We start from the raw sequence: 18,617 nt of genomic DNA on the forward strand, positions 1-18,617 counted from the left end.
TGCTCTGCTGTGGTCAGGGATGCTCTCCTGTCATTGGGGATGCTTTCCTGTGGTCCCCAGCAGAGCTCCTCCTGTGCAGACCCTTCTCTTGGCACCCTTTTGGAAAGCTCGCTGCCTGCTCAGGGGAGTTTTCATCTCCTGGATTTCTGGACTGGCACCCTGAGCTGCAGCTCTGCAGGGATGTGGTGCTGCATCTGCTGGAGGCTCGAGGGTGGAGTTTGTGGGAGGTGAAACCTCTGTGATTCCCCAGTGCTCTGGGAGGTGTCTGGGGAGGTTCTCACTGTGCTCTGCTTGCCTGTGGTGCCTGTGGGCTCATCCCACTGGGTTTTCTTCATTCCTTAGGGAGTATAAAGGGGAGTAAAGACATTTGGCTGCCAGCATCTCAGGCCCCCAGGAGAAATCCCCACGTGATGTGGGCACATGGAGATGCCCAGCTGGATGATCTTCAGGTCTTTTCTCACCTCAGTGTCTCTGATTGCAGCAGGCCAGTTGAAAATGGAAGAGCTGCTTGTGACATCCCAGTGTTTAGAGTTCCCTTTGTGGTCCTTGGGGAATGTTGGCTGCTTGCTGCAGGTGGGGGTGACACTGGAAAGGGCTTTGCAGGTGTGATGGGTGACACTGCACAGAGAGAAGAAGCTTTGCAGAATGCAGGTGGTTCAGGGACTGATGTGCCCTTCAGAGCACAGGACATGGAGAGCTGATGGCTTGTTTTCCAGATGGGATAATGACAATGACCTGGAAGCAGTGCCTTAATGACCTAATGACCGGCGTGTGCAGTGCTCAGGAGGGTCTTTGGCAGGGAGGGATGTGGAAATGCTTAGATGTGCCCTAACCAGAGAGAGCTCCCCTTCTCCCTGGCTTTTTCCCCCTTTTTTTTTTTTTTTTTTTTCTCCCTTGCTTTAAACCTGGCAGCCCTGATGGGATTTTAAAATTAAAGCTTAAAAAAACCCAAAAAAACCAGCCCAGAAAAAGAAAACAGGCCTTGGTTTTATAGACCCTACAGATGCATCCGGCACCAAACTGATCCCAGATGCAGCTCCACTGTCAATAGTGTTACACGAGGGATCAATCCCCTTCATTGTTTTATGTGGCCTCTACAGCATCATCAGCTAATTAAAGCTAATGGGTCCCAGAGCAGCACTGACAGCATCTGATCCTATCAGCCTGCACAGCCTTTCTCTTGAAGGGCCACTCCAGAGCCAGATCCTGCACTCCAGACCCTGGCAAAAGCCTCTATTGACTCGGAGGATCAGGCTGCAGATCAATGGGAACTGTTGTTAAACAAACACCGCGGGATTAATGTCAGCTCCGCAGGGGGAGGAGGTCGATGGCTGCTAATTCCAGCGGGGTGGGAGGGAGCGAGGGGACGCGGTGACAGCGCTGACAGGGCGTGCAGGGGGACAGGCCAGCCTGTGAAAATGCTCCCCGTGTCTGTGGCAGCGTCTGAGCGTTTCCCAATCTCGGGTTTATCGTCGCCCTGGGCAGGAGGCTGTGCTGGACAGGAGCCCTGTGGTGTCCCCAAGGGCATCAGAGGTGCCCAGATCCCTTGGCTTTGTGCGTCAAGGGCGGCGTGGTGGCCTTGGGCTGTCCCCAGAGAGGACAGGGACCCCTGTGTCCCTTCTACACGCTGTCCTTGGCATAAGCATCTCCCCCGTTGTGGTGGACCACTAAATCTCGGGCTCCTGCTTTCCTTTCTCTTGTGGCTCCTGCTGTCCCTTGGCTGGGGATCAGGGATGCCCAGGATGTGGCTTGGGAAGGTTTCCATTCCCACATCGAGCCACCCTGTGCTGCAGGCGGTTTCTTGGGACTCTCTCCTCTTTTTCCCTCATTTTTCTCCCATTCCTCTGTTGCTCAGAAAGTCTTTACCCCACTTCTGCAGCAGCAGAGCTGGGGAGGGTCAGTCCTGCAGGAGTGTCTCCTGCCTTTGGACTTTGTGTTCCTTCACTCTGCCCGTGATTTTGCCAGGAGGAAAAGCCCAAGGAATCCTCCTTCCCACCACCACCTTTCCATCCACCATCCCCTGCATCCACTCTTGCTGTTATCCCAAGCATTCCTGCTGGGCTTAGTGGAAGGCTGGAGCAGCTCCTTGGATGCTGGGCTCAAAGCAGGAGGCAGGAATGCTCCCGGAGCTGCTCCCAGCTGACATCTGGGAGCTCGGCACAGCTCCGGTGTCAGCGCAGCTGAGAGCACAGGAGGTGGGGAGCCCCAGACACCTGCAGCTCGCTTAATAAATATTTATTTGGAGGTGACAAACACTCTCGTGGATGGAGCCAAGTGAGCAGAAGGAGGATTGCAGGGGAGCCACGGGGTGTGCTTTTTTTGGGGGTTTACCGTGGGGATGTCGAAAGGAGCAGCTGACAAACCAAAGGATGTTGAAATCCACATTCATTTCCCTGACGCGGCTGCCTGACGTCAGGGCAGGCAGGAAACGTCCCCCTTGGCAAGAGAGGGCTTGGCACAAGGAGCCCTCATCCCGTGGGGACAGTGGGAGTGTGGCGGGGGGCTGGTAAGATGTGACGGGAAGGATCAGGAGCCAAGAGGATGCCAGGTCAGAGTCTGGTATAAATAATGAAAGGGCTGAAATTTAATTGTTCTTTTCAAAAGGAGAAATGAAGGGAAGGCAGCAGCCAGGGTGGTGGTGCTGTCAACTCGCTGTGACTTGGGGCTCTGGTGGGTGATTTCATGGGGACTGGGTGGATGCCTCGGGCACTGGCCTTGGGGAAATGGAAAAAGCTGCTTCTGGTCCATCTGTGTGTGGTCAGGGGAAGAGAAACTTCCTCTATTGAGACTTTGGGCCATTCTCTCTATCTCAGACCATGTTTAGCAGTCCAGTTTGATCTCTGTGGTCATCAGTGCTGCCCTGTGCTGTCGGCAGCAAGGACAAGCCCATCTCCTGTAGCTGTGCCTCCATCCCTGCCCTGAAGCTGCTGTACCCTGGGTTGCAGCAGTGCCCCTGCAGCTGCAGAGGGTGCAGGAGGAGTTGTGCAGCCCGTGCTGGTGACTCACTGTCCTCTGGCGTCGCAGGAAGCGGCTGGTGCCACGCGTGGGCAGCAGGGCAGTGCCCTGCCACATCCTGCAGCAGCTCAGCTCCGTGCCAGGCTGGAGCAGGAGCCCGGGATACAGCAGGACGTGGGTGTTAACCCCTTTGGTGCCTGGCAAGGCACGTGCTGCCAGCCTGTGGTCTGCTCTGTGGCACATGGGGGTGCTGCTCCTGGGGGGAACACAACCACCGAGGGGTTTTGGTCTCGGTTTTGTTTGTGCCAGGAGATTTTGTTTTGGGGCTCCACACTTAGCAGGTCTGCAGGCACCAGCCTTGTCAAGCTGAAGGTTTGAGGAGCGTTCTCCTGGGTGCTCTTGTGCATCCTTGCACCCTGTGCTGACATGGAGAGGGGAACCTCCACTGCCCCCACTGCCCCTTGCTCATCCTGCCCTGTGGAAACGGGCTCAGCAAAGCCAAACCTCAGGAAAGGTTTGGAGGAGGCTTTTTCCCTGCCAGGAGGTAGGGTGTGAACAGAGAGGCTGCTGAGCTGCTGTGCTGTCCCCTGCCCTGTGGGGACGTGGGGTGGCAGTGGCAGAGCTGGCAGCGATGGAGCAGCAGGGACCTGGGAGATTAATAATGGAAGCGCTGGCATCCGTTTGAGATTAGCGAGAGAAAGCTCAGTGCCCATCTCGCCCAGCATGTAACTTTAATGCCGAGATAATGAGCAATGATATTTATTTGTAAGAGATCTGGAGATATCGCTGCCCAGGGAGCAGCCAGGAGCTGTCAGAGCCCTCTCCAGCCCCGCCGTGGCTGTTCCCAGCTGTAACCCAAGCCCTCCCCTCCTCCCGGCTCACTTTTCACGCTCCAGCTCCGTTCACCAGCAGGACACGTGGGCTCGTGGGGAGCCCTGGCTAAGATTTGCTGAAGCTGCTCGTGATTTGGGCTCTTGAGGAGATGTTGGTCTTGCCAGGGGATTTAGGAGCAGCCCCTGGTGCCTGCAGGTTAAGCTGCCAGGACAGGGTTTAAACCCGTTTCAGAGGCTGTTCCCCACACTGTCCCTTGGAGCATGGGAATGTGCCCAAGGAGGATGTGGGATGATCTCTCATCAGCTGAGCTGGAGAGGGGAGGGTGGTGTGGAGAGCCTGTGAGCAGGTGCTTTCCTCCACCGAGCCCCTGAGATTTTGGGGCTGTTTTGGGGAGTTTGGGAGCAGACTCCCCCTTGCCTCCTGGCTGGGTCCATGGGGATGTTCGGGGCAGTGAGATGAGCTCTGGGGACGCAGCTGTGTCTTGTGGGTATTTGGGCTCCCTCAGACATCCCCCAGGTTGGGAATGGGGCTGTTCCTGCCTCCCTATCCCAGCGTGGGTTGGTCCAGGATGCCCAGCGTGGTGTTGTGTAACTGGCCAGCAGACAGGCTTAGGCTGCCTCTGGCAGGTGGGTGTCCCTTCCTTATTAAGCCATCCCCGGGGTAATTAGTGGGTTAAAGCCTGATGAGATAATGCTCCATTATTTTTGTGCTATTGGGGGATTAGGAGCAGCGGGGATTTCTCAGGGCTTTGTCTCCTCTCGGGTCCTGGGCCAGCCACACAAGAGCAGCTGGGCATTCCTGGCACCCCCATTCCCGGGGTGCAGAGCCTGGCACGGGGGGCTGTTGGTGCACAGGCTGTGCTGGGAGGGATCTCCTGCGACTGCTGGACCAGCCCCATCCATCACGGCGCTCCAGCGGAGCGAGGAGGTGACACTTCCAAATAAACAGGGAGAGGTGGGTGGTGCGCCAGCCCGGGGCATCCCGGGGGGATTCTCCCGTGATTTATGGCCGGGACAAGGCGGGGCTCTGGGCTCAGCCTCTGGAAGCTGTTTGCTGTCACCCTGCCGTGGGGGCTGCAAGGACAAACATGCCCCGTGACACGAGTGGCTCCCCCAGGAGCCCGGCCAGGGACAGCCTCAGGATGCTGATGGAGCTGGAGTTCAGCCCTCTGAGAGTCACAGGGATGCTCTGGTGAAGAGTTGGGTGGCTGAAAGCAGGCATGGAGTGAAATGTGTTTGATGAAACAGCGCCTGGCTCGGCAGGGCTCCCCTCCTTGTGGCACAGCCAGCCCCGGAGCCGCAGGGATGGAGCTGGCACTGGAGCAGGGAAGCAGGCAGGCTGGACGCGGGCCAGGCTGTGCACTTGATCCAAACACAGCTGGAGCTGATCTGATGAAGTGAGAGGTTAAGAAGAGAGCATCTGTTATCTAAAGGGGACACACAGAGGGAAACTGTAAGCTCTTTATTCCCCCCCACCCCCTCTGTTCAGTGCATCATCTCGGACTTTATTTCTTTGATTTATTAAGGAAGCCTGGGCTTCCGGGGCTGTAATTAAGTGCCACTGTGTGAGCTTTTGATAGTGCGTGAATGATATAATGGCTCGCACGGCTGCCGTCTGCTCGAGTGCTTCAGGACCGAGATAACACGGGCAGGGATCCCCTCTGCCCGTCAGGGAGCAGGGCTGAGCCACTGCGGGGTGACAGAGGAGGCAGGGAAGGATGGGAGCCACCAGGGTGGGAGCAGGGTGCAGGAGGGCATCCCTGACCCGGCTGGAAGGAGTTCACATCCCCCTGTGAAAGTCCATCAGAGCATCCTCACAGCTGCTGGAGGCTAAACCGGGAGCTGCCCCTCCACATGTCCTTGTTCCCTCTCAGTTGTGCCTCGTAGTAGAGGTGGAGAGGGCACCACGGAGCCTCAGCCAGCTCCTGGCTGCTCCACGGTGCCATCCCAGGGCTGTTTTTAGGGAACAGTTGGTGTCAGCATCCTCAGCATCCTGCAGGTTTCCCTCTGTTGCCAGAGGAGTTTGCTGGCAGAGCCTTGGGGTGGAGCCAGGGGCTGGGGAGTTTTGGCCAGGAGCAGTTCTGCCAGCCTCTGGAAAAGGGCCAGGCAGACACAGCTGGAGGTGTCACGAGGGTTTCACTGGAGCTGTGTCACCCTGTCACCCTCCTGTCCCTACAAGGGGTCCCCTTGCACAAGGTGAGGCTCCCAGGCAGGGTGGCATTTCCAGGCAGGCACGCAGCGTTACCGTGATGCCAAGGGAAGGGTCTGTTCACATTCCTGCCTGGCACAATGGGCTCTGATCATGGTGTCCCTGTCCCTGTCGGTGTCCCAGGCCATGCTGGCACCTGGCAGTCTCTGCTGATGTCCCTGGCTTTCCCCCAGGGCCCAGTTCTATTCCCAGGATGGCTGCTGAGCCTCCTTCTGTGCCCAGCAGCGCTGCCCCTCAGCCATGCCTGGGGTTTAGGCAGATAGAAATTTCTTTTTCCTGTAAGGAGCATTTTTGATACATAAGCAGGATTATTTCTGTGGCTTGGCCTGTGGCCACAGGAGGAGCAAGCTCGGGGCCTGGAGAAGATTTTGGCTCCTGACTGAGGTGGGGAGGAAGAGGAGGAGGAGGAAAGGATCAAAAAGCCCAACCCTACGTGTAAATAAACTTAAAAATAAAAAAGTGGCAGAGATTATTTGCTGCTTAATGAACTAAAATGTCCAACCTCCCACCGAGAAGCGACATTGTTTATAAACTACAGAAAGGGCTTTATTTTAATGGGCAGTAAATCCCATTCATCCCCAGCCCTGGCAGTGCGGAGCGTGCGGGATGAATAGGCTGCTCGCTTCCATGACTGCTCCAAGGGGTGTTTTTTCCCCCTTTTCCCATATTTGCTCTTTTCCTCCTTTTCTCCTCTCTCCTAATCCCCACCACCGTGCTGATAACGGGGTTATCTGGCCAGGAAGAGAGGAGGAATCCGTCCCTGTGCCTCGGCATGTCACATCCGCTGCTGTGTTTATTCATTTAAAAACGCTCCCCCTCCCCGTTCTGTCCCTGGGTGGCAGCTGGAGAGTGGCCCGAGATAATCACAGCCTTATTTTTTATTTATTCCTCTTAAATAAAGCCTCCTGTAGCCTGCAGGCAGATTCTGTCCAGTTGCCCCCATCCTGTGTTGTACTTTGCAAACAGGGAGTGGTGGTGCTTGGAGCAGAGCCCTGCTCCTACAGCTGATCCCACTGAGGATCCCTTCCACAGGGAGAACAGGGGTTTTGGTGTGGGGACAGCCCCACTGAATGTGGCAGTGGGGCAGGAAGGACCTCAGGCAGCAGCCAAGCAGTTGTAGGCAGGAAATGCAGATCAATATTCTGTCCCGGGCAGAGCATTGTGGAAAATAAATACGTGGTGGAAGCATTCGTGGAAATGAGAGCATCTGAGATGGGGATGAGGTTTGGGTTAAAAAATGATGGCAGTTATTTCCCCAGGTTTGGAATTGCTCAGGCTGTGCAGAACAAGTGGCTGTCAGTGGGAAGCAGGTTGATAAATGTGGATTGGGGCATCTTGAGCCACTGGGAAAAAGTGGGAGGTGGTACCCACCACAGGAGATCTCCATCTCCATGGTCAGGTCAGGTGGGAATTTCAGACATGCCCGACTTGCCCAGCACCTCAGAAAACTCCTGGCACCTCAAATAACTCATAGAGTGATGTACTCCTAAGGCAAGAAAGAAAATAGTAACTTATCTATTCCTGCTTGAGTTTAATATCCATAATCTGCCATTAATCAAACCAGGGCTGTAAGATCCTTACTGAGGCCTAATCAGTGCATAATGGATTATCTACAGGAACTAATAAAAGGTAATTATCTATGCTTTGCAAGTTCCAATTACTGTACTTATATGATCAATTAATTCTTGTAACAGTTTCCCAGGTGCAATTTGTGTGACAACACGAGGCTGAGTGCAGGCAGAGGCTCAGTGCCTGCCTGGCTGCAGGATGCCAGCAGGGATGCCAGCAGGGATGGCTTGAAGCTGAAGGAGAAGAGATTTAGAGGAGATGTTAGGAAAGAATTCTTTGCTCAGAGGATGGGCACAGGTTGCCCAGAGAAGCTGTGACTGCCCTGGAAGTGTCCAAGGCCAGGCTGGACAGGGCTTGGAGCACCCTGGGATAGTGGAAGGTTGCCCAGAGAAGCTGTGACTGCCCTGGAAGTGTCCAAGGCCAGGCTGGACAGGGCTTGGAGCACCCTGGGATAGTGGAAGGTGTTCCCTGCCCATGGAGGAGGTGGGACTGGATGAACTTTAAGCTCCCTCCCAAGCCAAACCAGATCCTGTGCCGTGGAGGGCAGCAGTTGCTGGTGGCAGCGATGTCACCCTGCCAGCACAGCCACCCTGTCACATCCCACTGCCTGCCCTGGGAGAAGCCAGCTCCGTGCAGGGATCTGAGGGACAGCGAGCCCACCCCGTGGTGGGCTTTCAGCCATGCAGGGTGGTCCTGGCCCAGCCAAAGCCCCTCTGGCCTGGGTTGTTCCCTCCCTGGAGCAGGAGCCCGGCGCGGGGTCAGCGGCCGCTCGGCCCCGTCGGTCACTGCACGGCCCAGGGGACATTGCCCCGAGCTCAGCGTCACCTCGGGGACCCCCAGTGCTCCCTTCCCATGCCCCCAGCACGGCCAGAGAGGCAGCTGGCTCCACTCATCTCCTGCTGCCTGTCCTCGGGTCCCTTGCAGAGTCATCGGAGGGTCTTAGAGGAGGAGGAAATATTCCAGCAATGTCTGTGCAGTGTTAGGGACGGCTTAAAGTGACAATAAATTTGAGGCGCTTTACGTGTCCACCCCGAGCCCAGCATTGTTGTGGGTAATTTGAAGCAGATTGAGGCACATGGCAGATCTGAGGGTTCTTGCAGAGCCGGGATGGAGGGGGAGAGGTGCTGGGGAATGAAGGAAAACACCATTCCTGTGCTGCTGGGTGGAGCCAAACCCTCCCAGGCTGACCCTGGACACCTCCTCGCAGTGGTGGCTGACTCATGACTCAGCCTCTGCTTCTTCCTTCTCTTTTTTGGGGAGTTTTTAATGTTCTGGAGCTCAGCAATCCAGTGTCACCTTTTGGTGTCCCAACAGGGTCAGGATGTGTTTTGGCTCGCTTGGATTTGGGGTCCCAGAGCCAGGTCCTGCCCCTGAGGTGGTCTTGCTGGGACATGGGATGTGTCACCTCATCCCTGTCCAATCCCTATCCTATTGAACAAACCCTTCTTGGGAACCCAGGCTGAGGGTGTTTGGGAAGGTGTTGGATGGGCTTAATGAAATTCTCTCAAGATTTGTTCCAAATCTTTCTGTTTGGTTTGATTTCAGCCTTTGCAGAATTTCACATCACTCCAAAGGAGCAGAAACCAGAAATTGTTTCAATACAAAACTTGTTTGGTTTTTTTTTTTTTTACAAAAACAGCTGTTGACATGGGATCTTTGAGAATTTCCATTGTTACTTCCCCCTAACATAAAATTATTTCATGTGTGGAACTCCTTTTTCTGGGAACAGTCCTGGTTTCATTGACATTTTCAGTTAACACAGAAAAAACCCAAACCCACAAAAAGGAAAAAAACAAAAAATAGGAAAAAACAATCCCCCAAAGCCTTTCTACTTAAAAAAAGAATTCTCTCCTCCCAGCTCTCCCAGTGCCCAGGATACAACCACTGCTTTGTTCCCAGCATGGCTGATGTGCCCAGCTTGCTCCAAGCTGTTCTGCTGGATGGGGCTGGAGGGGAAGGGATGTTTCCTCCTCTCTGCTCTCACACGAGCTCTGGACACAATGGTTTTGGGGGGAGGATGTCTCCATGGTGGCCAGAATTTGCTGTCTTGGTGTGACTTGAGGGTTTTGGGCATTTCTGAGTCATGGATGGGGATGGAGGCAGGTGTGGCTTTGTGTCTCCATCCCCTCGGGGAGCCCACTGGGCACTGGAATACAGAGCTGAGGGCACAGACCTCAGTGCCAGTGCAGCCCCCTCCTCTCCCCTTGGCTGCAGGGCTGTCCCCAGCTCTGTGCTGGTGTTCTGCACCGATCCTTCCCCTCTGCTGGCTCCTGGCCCCATCCACTGCTTCCTTTGGTTTGGTTTTCCAAGCCTTGGCCCTGCCCAGTGGGGAGGGAACGCTCTCCGTGCTGCTGGAGATGCTCCCACTCACAGCCCTCAGCCCCAGCCTCTTCCACAGCTGCTCTATTCCCCTTTCTTTTGTTTCATTCCTCTTTTATTTTTTTCCCCTTTCCCCAAGCAAGCCACCACAAGCTCCTTCAGACATTCCCCTGCAAACTATTCTCCCACTCCCATTGCCCCATCCCAATTCTGCTCCTGCTTTCCTGTCTTGGCTGGGTGTCTGGGTTGTAGGGGCTGAGTCTGGGCATGCCAAATCCCCTTCAGTCCCATTTCATACCTTTGATTCCAGCCTTTAGCCTCCCCTGTGCAGACGTGACTCCCTGCCCATGGATGTGGTGCTGGCAGTGGGGTGGGGTGGGTTTGGAGCTCAGCGCCCACCCTCTGGCTGATTTACACCTTTCTGGGACAGCTCATCTTGCACTGAGCTCCAAAATCAGCTTGACAGCGAGGTCACGGGCTCGGGCAGGTGATGCTGGCTGGGGGGCTCAGGCTCCTGGTGCAGGTGCTGGGCTCAGCTGTGGCTTCCTGAGAGGAGGGCAGGGATGCCATGCCCCCAAATTCCCTGCTGGGTAGCTGGTCACAGCTGGCTGCATGAATTCCTTACCTCAGATTGCACTAATCACAGCTCTTGCTTGATGAAATCCCCACCAGCTCCCTCTGACAGGGCTGTGAAGTGTGGTTTCACAGGGATTGTGGTTTCTGGGGAGAGCTGCTGACTCTGGCAGGTGCGGAGTGTGACCAGTGCAGATCTCACTGGGAAATGCCACCCTGGGTGACAGGGAATCACTTCTGAGGAGCTGCTTGGCAGTGGGAAAGGCCAACAACTGTTTGTCAGGATTAGGAAGCGTGTGGCTTGGCAAAGCCTGGCTTAGCAAGGGCCGATGCAGATAGACACGTGTTCCAGGCCAGATTTGTGTTTGTTTGCTCGCTTTGTTTTAATTTGAAACTGAACCCTCTTCCCTGTGGTTAGATCCTCCCAGCTAGGCAAGTTTTAGCACAGGGAAGTTGCTCAAGGAAGGGAAAGGATGCTGGATGAGGCGTGAAGTGAGAGCAACCGCTGTTACCACAAACGCTTCCCAGCCCCTGGGAACAAAACCATCACTTCCCAACCTCTGGGAAAAAAAAACATCACTTCCCAACCTCTGGGAATAAAACCATCACTTCCCAACTTCTGGGAACAACACCATCACTTCCCAACCTCTGGGAACAAAACCATCACTTCCCAACCCCTGGGAACAAAACCATCAGGGGCTTTTCGCTCCGTCCTCTCCATTCATCCCCTTTTCCAGTGCATTATTTCCTAAGACAACATTGCTGCTTTTATTATTCCTGCTCATTGTTTAAATGGCACCAGAGGTGTGCACAGTGTTTTTCAAACGCTGGGGAAGAAAAGGATCTTTCTCACAGGAAGGATTGTGCTAATTTAGGTGATTGTGGTAGAAATAATTAAGGCTGAGAGGGGCAGGGACCACCAGAGAGTGGTGTCAGAGCAGAGGGGTGGCCTGGAGAGAGGTCCTTGTGCCTTCTTTCACCTGGGAACAGGAATTCTGAGCTTTGGGAATGTGGGTGATGGGAGAGGCATCACCTTCCTCAGACACAGCTCTGGTACCAAGGGCTTCCAAAAGGAGAGGGAAAAACAATCCCAGGCTTGTGGCACCTGGTAATGCACTGACCCAATTGTGCACTGCTGTGTAAGGGGAGAGAAATTCCTTCCTGACCCTTGGGCTCGTCAGCCCATGCCCTGAAGCATGAGATTTGATTTTCTTTATCTGGCTTTCCATAATTGCAGATGCTGTGGTCGGTGCTCCCTGTGTCCCACCCCTCAGAAGCAACATCTGCTGCCTTTAACTCAATGGACCTTCTCCTCTGGGACTCCCATCCCGAGGCTTTGCTGGGAAGTGCCTGGAAGGAGGGAAGGATTGCTGGTTCCATCAGCCTTCCCAGTGCTGGTGGCTCAGCTGGGGAGGGCAGGTGTCCCCATGGCCACGGATAAAGTCCTGAACATTTGGGATTTCTGTGGGTGCCCTGCCAGAGCCCGTCCCAAAAGAATTAAAGCCTCTCTCAGACCCTTCCAGCCTGGGGAAGTGGAATTAGTCACAGCCCTCAGGAGAAGAGCTGGCCAGGTTATAAAAATGACAAACGAGCAGAAATCAATAATGAGGTTAGTGTTTTCTGGGAATGCCAGGCACAAAAGGAAGAATACATCAGCACGGGTGGCGGTGCTGGGATGGGCTCTTGGATTGTCCCTTTCTCCTCCCCATCATCTTTGAGTCTCCCTGGCACCTTCCACAGTGGGGTGGCTCTGCACACCAGCACCTCCCTGGGATTTTTGGTTCCTCTTGGAGCAGATCTGGTGTGATTCCAGCTCCCTCTGGGTGCTCCTTCAGCACGAGGCAGCTCTGGGATATGGGAAATTGGGGATTCCAAATGGTGCCCCCAGGGAAGTTGAGTTTCAGGATACAGGGCAGCGTTCCCACAGCAGAGAGGGAGCATTGGAGGCCACGTTTCCTTTTCCAAAGGGACTTGGGCCTGTCTGGAAAGGAAACGGCTGCCTAATTAGATGGCTTGAAAATCTTTACCACCGCTCATTACAAATACATTCATCATCCCCTATTGAAAGAACCACGCTGCAAAAATGAAATTATTGTGATTATTATTATTTATAGTGTAGATATGAATGAGCTGAATCCCGTCCTGGCCTGGGCTGGGTTCAGAAAGTGACCCAACCTCCCAGTGCTGCTTCTTGGCCCTGGTGTCACCTGGGTTCTGTGCAGCCATGAACCTAATTTGGGATGTCTTGGGAATTTGCAGCAGTGCTTTAAGGTGGGCAGCTTTAAAATGTGTAAGAGAGGGGAAAAATCTGGCCCAGGGGTGTAAATAAGAGATGGGAGTGAGGGGGGTGATACCTGGCAGAGGTCAGTGCAGGGAGGGAGTGGGGAAGGCTGGGTGACAAGAGACTGAGCTGTTCCAGGGGAGCAGGAGGTGTCTGCACAGCATTCCAGGCTTGGTGGCTTTCCCAGGGTGTTTCTCTAATTAATACAAACTTCCTTAATCAGCCTGGGATTCTGGTTGACCTGGCTGGGTGTCTGCTCCCTCCTCTGGGATGTGGTTTCTCTTGGAAGCAGTGCTCAGTGCCTGGAGCTCTGTCACAGCCATGGAGAGCCCCAGGGATGGGTGGCAAAATGCAGATCTTGATCCATTGTGGCCTGGGTGACACCCAGAGCCTGAGGAGCTGTTGGAGAGCAAGGGGTTAATGGAGGCTGAGGGGGATGGATGCCTGGGAAGATCTCCAAGGAAGTTGGTGATCTGGGATACTCACACTGCTCATTTTCAAGGCGTTGTCTCCATCACCACTTCCCAGTTGGAATTAGTGGGGCCACTTGGACAAAGTGGGCTCAAAGCAGATATTCTGATTCCAAGCACCCCAAGAACTCCTCAAACTTAAAAAAATCCCAGAGCAAACCAATCCCACCCCCTCCCTGCCTGGATGGAGTGAGGCAACACTGGGGAGTGAAGGATTCCCACCCCCTCTTCGCCATCAGCTGGGCAGGGAAAAAGTGAGCAGTGTCCTGCTGGGATGAGATGGCGCTCAGGAGTGCCATGCTGGCATCTCTTGGTCCCACAGGGAGCTGCCAGCACCTGCCTGAGGCACAGTTCCACGTGCCATGGCACGTCCAGGCTCTTCCACAACCACGGATCCGCGGATCCGCGCCGGTGCGCGGCAACCTCCGCGCCTTGGGTCCCTGCCAGTGCCGAGAGCTCTGCCCTGTGCTGGTGGCACTGGTCCAGCCCCCGGGCTGATGAGGTGGCTCCCAGTCCTGGTTAATCATTTGCCAGGGAGCGCTGCCGGGGTGTATCCGAATTCCTCTCTCCTATGGACACGCTGCGGTGCGCTCGGCTGTCGCGCTCTCGCCCCGAGCTGCTGCACCGAATGTTTTGCAACAGAAAACCCCAAACCACATGAAAGCAGCCGAGTTTCATGTTTCACTGTAACCCCAAATTCAGGTTTGCCAGGAGTTTCAGTCGTTTTAGAACCTTTCCCACGAACCTGCAGTGAGAGCTGTCGTTGAGCCCGGTTTTGGTGCAAACCCAGGTGCGACTCGGGTGGCGTTTGAGGTCTGTGCAAATGTGAAATCCCAAGGGTTTTGAGAGGAAGGAAGGAGGGAACCCAAACACACGTCAGGGCAGTGCTTGCAGAGAGCCCTGCGCACATCTGGGGCCAAGCTGTCATTCCTTGGGGACCCAGAACTGTGGCACCCATATTCTCTACTCTGTGGGTTGTTCTTGGGGATGCTCTGAACCAGCTTGGCAGCATCACCCCCAAACCAGCTTCTAGAATTTGATAAGTGGTGGTGCTCTGAGCATCCTGGCTCTGGGGAGTGACCCGAGGACCTTGTGGCAGCTTATTCTGGTGTCTGCCACCTCTGGGGCTGCTTTTGGTGTGGCGATGGGTTTGCTTTAGGAAAAAAGCAGTGAAAGCCAGCAATGCTCCAAAAAACAAGCGCCGGGGTGGGGATGGGGCTCCCTGTGAACCACGCCTGGCACACACCCAGCCCTGCCTCTGGATTCTGTGTGTTATTGGATCCGCCCGCGGATCGCTTTTTCGGCAGCGCCGGCTTTCCTTTCTCCAGCAATTTCCTGAAATAACGTTAGGGAAATGTGAAAATCTTGAACTTTTGAACCTCCCCGGAGGACGGCAGGAGGAGGGGACGCCCGCCTCCTCCCTGACGTTTATTTTGGCTACAGGGCCTGGGGATGGGGAGGAGGGGGCTCTGCAGGCTGCAGAGGAGCCGGAGCAGCGCTGCCCCTTATTAATTAATGACTTTCTCATCGGTGGGTCACGGAGGCGAGGAAGGCAGAGGAAGTTTTCTTTTGCTGGCAGATGCCGGGGAGAAGGGGAGTGCCTGGGCTGGGTGGTGAGGGCAGGGGGTGACACTCGGGGTGATGGATGGGGCCGCGGGATTTTCACCGGGCTCCGGACACGGGCAGAGAGGAGCAGAGGAGGGAAGGGGGATAGGCTGTGCCTGGGAAGTACTTTTCCCTCTGATGAACTTCAGAGGAGTATAAATCACTGCCAGGCTGCAGCTGCGGAGCATGTGACGCTGGCAAATTAATGGGCCTTTGGAAAAGCGGCCATCGCATTCCCCTCCGGCCTCTTAAAGGCACCGCCGGCCTTGGCAGGGCTGGGAATGGGGAACCGGGGGGCCAGGGCTGGGCTGGGGGAGCCTCATGGTCCTGCTGGCCCCTGAGCGAGCTGGGTGGGCCCATGGAGATGATCCGGCGTGAGGGCCCTGTGGTGCTCTCCGTGGTGTGCTCGATCCGTGGTGGAGCTCAGTCTGTGGTGGAGCTCAGTCTGTGGTGGAGCTCAATCTGTGGTGGAGCTCAATCTGTGGTGGAACTCAATCTGTGGTGGAGCTCAGTCTGTGGTGGAGCTCAATCCATGGTGGAACTCAATCTGAGGTGGAGCTCAGTCTGTGGTGGAGCTCAATCCATGGTGGAACTCAATCTGAGGTGGAGCTCAGTTCACGGTGGAGCTCGGTTCATGGTGGAGCTCAGTCTGTGGTGGAGCTCAATCCATGAGGGGGCTCAATCCATGGTGGAACTCAGTCCATACTGGAGCTCGATCCATGGTGGAGCTCAGTCTGTGGTGGAGCTCAATCTGAGGTGGAGCTCAGTTCATGGTGGAGTTCAATCTGTGGTGGAGCTCAGTCTGTGGTAGAGCTCAATTCATGGTGGAGCTCAATCCATGGTGGAACTCAGTCTCTGGTGGAACTCAGTCCATGCTGGAATTCAGTCCATGGTGGAACTCAATCCGTGGTGGCCTCCTGCTGTGGACAAACAGGGCCAAGGTGCTCCTGGGACTGTGATTTTTGGGTACCTGGTGGGGTTTGGTGTAGTGGTGCCTCTGCTCTGCTCTCACCTACTGCAGTTTTCTGTACCAGAGTGGAGGGGGGAGACAGATCCAGGGCACCAAAACCTTGTGGCTGGAGTGTTGAATTTGCATCAGAGATGGCTGAGTCTTTGCCTGGGGGCAGCAGGGTGCTGTGGCAGGGGACCATCTTTATCTTGGTGGCACCTAGAGGCCACCACATGCCAGGGCTGGGCATTCCCAGACATCCCATGCAAACTGCTGGAGACTCTCCAGCTCATCCAGGGTCTCCAGGGCCACCACCCAAGCCCATCACAGCACCTTGCTCCTTTTCCTCTCTCTTTAAAGCAGTGGTGGAAGAAGGGGAGAATCCAGTGCTGCAGCTGCTGCCCAGAGCTGCTGGAATGTGGGAGGGGGAGGGAGCCGAGCCACCAGCCCAACAGTTAAAAATTACTAAATACTTCCCTAATATAATTAGGTTTCCATGCAAGCAATTGCCTTAATTGCCAGAGGGATGTGGGGCTGTGCGGGGAGAGCCAGGCTGGGCTGGGCTGTGCTGCTGCTTTGGTCGGTGTCTCATGTTCTGCTCCAGCTGGAACAAGGGATTTGTGGGGGGAAAACATTCCCAGGGATGCCCCAGTAAGGATTTGACCAGGCCAAAAATAAATAAAAGTGAACACGGTGGGTCTGGAAGCAAGGGGTGGTGGGCAGGACCAGTGGCACCCTCCTTGGATGGGTTTGCTGGAAGATGAGCTCAGATTCTACCAGGACATGCTGAAGTTTAAATTTCTGTTTATTTTTTAAGTGCTGCTGGAGCAGGGAAAGTTAAGCAGGCAAAAAAAAAAAAACAACAAAAAAAAAAACCAAAACCCAACCAAAGCAGAGCCCACTCTGTGATTTACGTGGTAAAGGAGATAAGTGGGGATTTAAGGAGAAGGGAATATATAATTGAGACGAACGTGTAACGTGAGCAGGGATCCAAACAGAGAGATTGTAATCAGAAGTGTGTGAGGAGAAGCTGGGGTTTATTAATGAAACGTCTCATCCATTTGTCAGCTGAAGAGGAGCAGCCTTTCCCAGCAGCTGGAGGTGGAGGGGGTGGATGTGGGGATTCTCTTGGTGTTCCCAGCACAGGGATCGAGGCTGCCATCTTCCTGCATGGTGCTCAGCCTGGGAGTCCAGGCAGGGTTGGAGGGAAAAAGGAGCTCTGTGGTTTCTGGGAAGCTGGATGTTGTTGTTTTCCTGGCTGAAATCTGCCCTAGAGCTCAGGAGCTGGGGGAGCTGCTCGGCGGGGCTGAGAGCCACCCGAGGAAGGGCTTGCTGGAGCCTTCGTCAAAGTCCCTCATCTTCCTCATGCTCTCCTGATCCCAGTGCTTGCAGTGCCCCTCCCCTGAGTGCTGCAATGCCCAGGCACATTGGGAAGTGCTGCTGACCCCGTCCCACAGCCCTGCTGGCCCCCAGAGCTGGGACAAACCCCTCTGTCCTAGCCTGGAGGCTGCAGCCTGGTGCAGACACATCTAACCCAGCTTTGGAGGAGAGCATGGAGCACCCAGCTCCAGGGTCCTTGGTGCCACATTCCCAGGAGCTGTGCCTGGAATTCCCATGGTTTGCCCTTGCTGTGTGGGCTCTGCTCCGTGGTGTGTGGTTTGTGCCATTGGGATCACTGAGTGTCTGGTGTGTGGGTGACACCAGGAGAGGTGACACCAAAGCCTGGTGAGGTCACCCTATTCCATGCCCCACTCAGTCCTTTTTATCCCTGCCCAGCATTGCCTTTGGGGCCTCTCCATGCATTGGGGTTGGACAATGGGGGTTGGAAAGTGGGGTTGGACAATGGGGTTGGACAATGGGGTTGGACAATGGGATTGGACAATGGGGGTTGGACAGTGGGGTTGGACAGTGGGGTTGGACAGTGGGGTTGGACAATGCTTGTGGTGCCTGAGGGGTTAACCCAGAGCCGTGCTCAGCTCTCTGTACATGAAGAGAACATTTTTGTGAGGGGTCCTTCCCCTTCCCAGGCCCTGGCAGTTATCTGTGGGCTGCCAGAACGCCTGGAACGCCGAGCCCCGCTGGACATTGACCCGTCGGTGCCGAGCTCAATTAGCTGAGGCTATCTGATTGGACTTGGCGCAGCCTAATTAGCTTTGGACTCCAACCAGAAACTTAAACCCAAAGGCAGCTTGCAGGCAGCCCATCCCTTGCTGCTGCCTGCCTGAGGGAGGGGAAAGCTTTCCCAAGCCTCCTCTCTGGCCTGGGAAGGAAGAACAACCCACCCAGCCTGCCTGCCCATCCCTCCGGCCACACAGCTGGAGGTGAGGGGGCTTAAACCTGTTAAATGTGTTACTGATCCCCAGCAGGTCACAAAAAACCAGAGGCAGCTTCTTTCTCTTGGAAAAAAGCGCATGGCATCCAGTTTCTAGAGGGAACTTGCTTTTTTGGAAGGGGATCTGACTCTGCCTTCACTGTCCTGTCACACACCTTCCTGTGTAGCACCCAGTTCTCAGGCTCCTTCTGCCCCCTGGACCTGCAGCTGCAGGTCACAGAGTGGGTGGTTTGTCCCTGAGGGAACTGGCTCACTCCAGAGGGCTCTCCAGTCATTGCTGGAGATGTGGAGGAGGAGCTGAGGTGGGAAGGGATGGCAGTTTTGGGACTCTTGGTTCCTTTCCCTGTCTGTGTTCTATCTCTGTGACCATTAAAGCTGCTGGGAAGGAACCTCCAGCGATCTGTTGACCAACTTTCCACCAGGCATGCTTCTGAGAGGTGGGCATTTCTCCAAGGAGACTTGGAAAACAGCCTTCCCAGGGGCTGCCCTTGCCCAGTTCCCAGCAGTGAAACCCTCTGGAGG

General features: G+C 55.1%; 1 protein-coding gene across 2 annotated transcripts in view; it reads left to right on the forward strand.

The window, feature by feature from the left end:
- Positions 1–18,617, forward strand: part of RXRA (retinoid X receptor alpha) — a 104,299-nt gene that overhangs the window by 37,831 nt on the left and 47,851 nt on the right. The window contains exon 1 of one of the 2 annotated variants that reach the window (XM_039730769.1): positions 2,418–2,548. The exons of the other annotated variant lie outside the window; for it this stretch is intronic. Coding sequence (XP_039586703.1) covers positions 2,542–2,548 — 7 coding nt within the window. The 5' untranslated portion in view covers positions 2,418–2,541. Of the gene's footprint in view, positions 1–2,417; positions 2,549–18,617 lie in introns of those variants that run through there. 2 annotated transcript variants of the gene reach the window in all.

Source organism: Passer montanus, unplaced genomic scaffold, assembly GCF_014805655.1.
Source record: "Passer montanus isolate IOZ18808 unplaced genomic scaffold, ASM1480565v1 scaffold73, whole genome shotgun sequence".
NCBI classification, from domain to species: domain Eukaryota; kingdom Metazoa; phylum Chordata; class Aves; order Passeriformes; family Passeridae; genus Passer; species Passer montanus.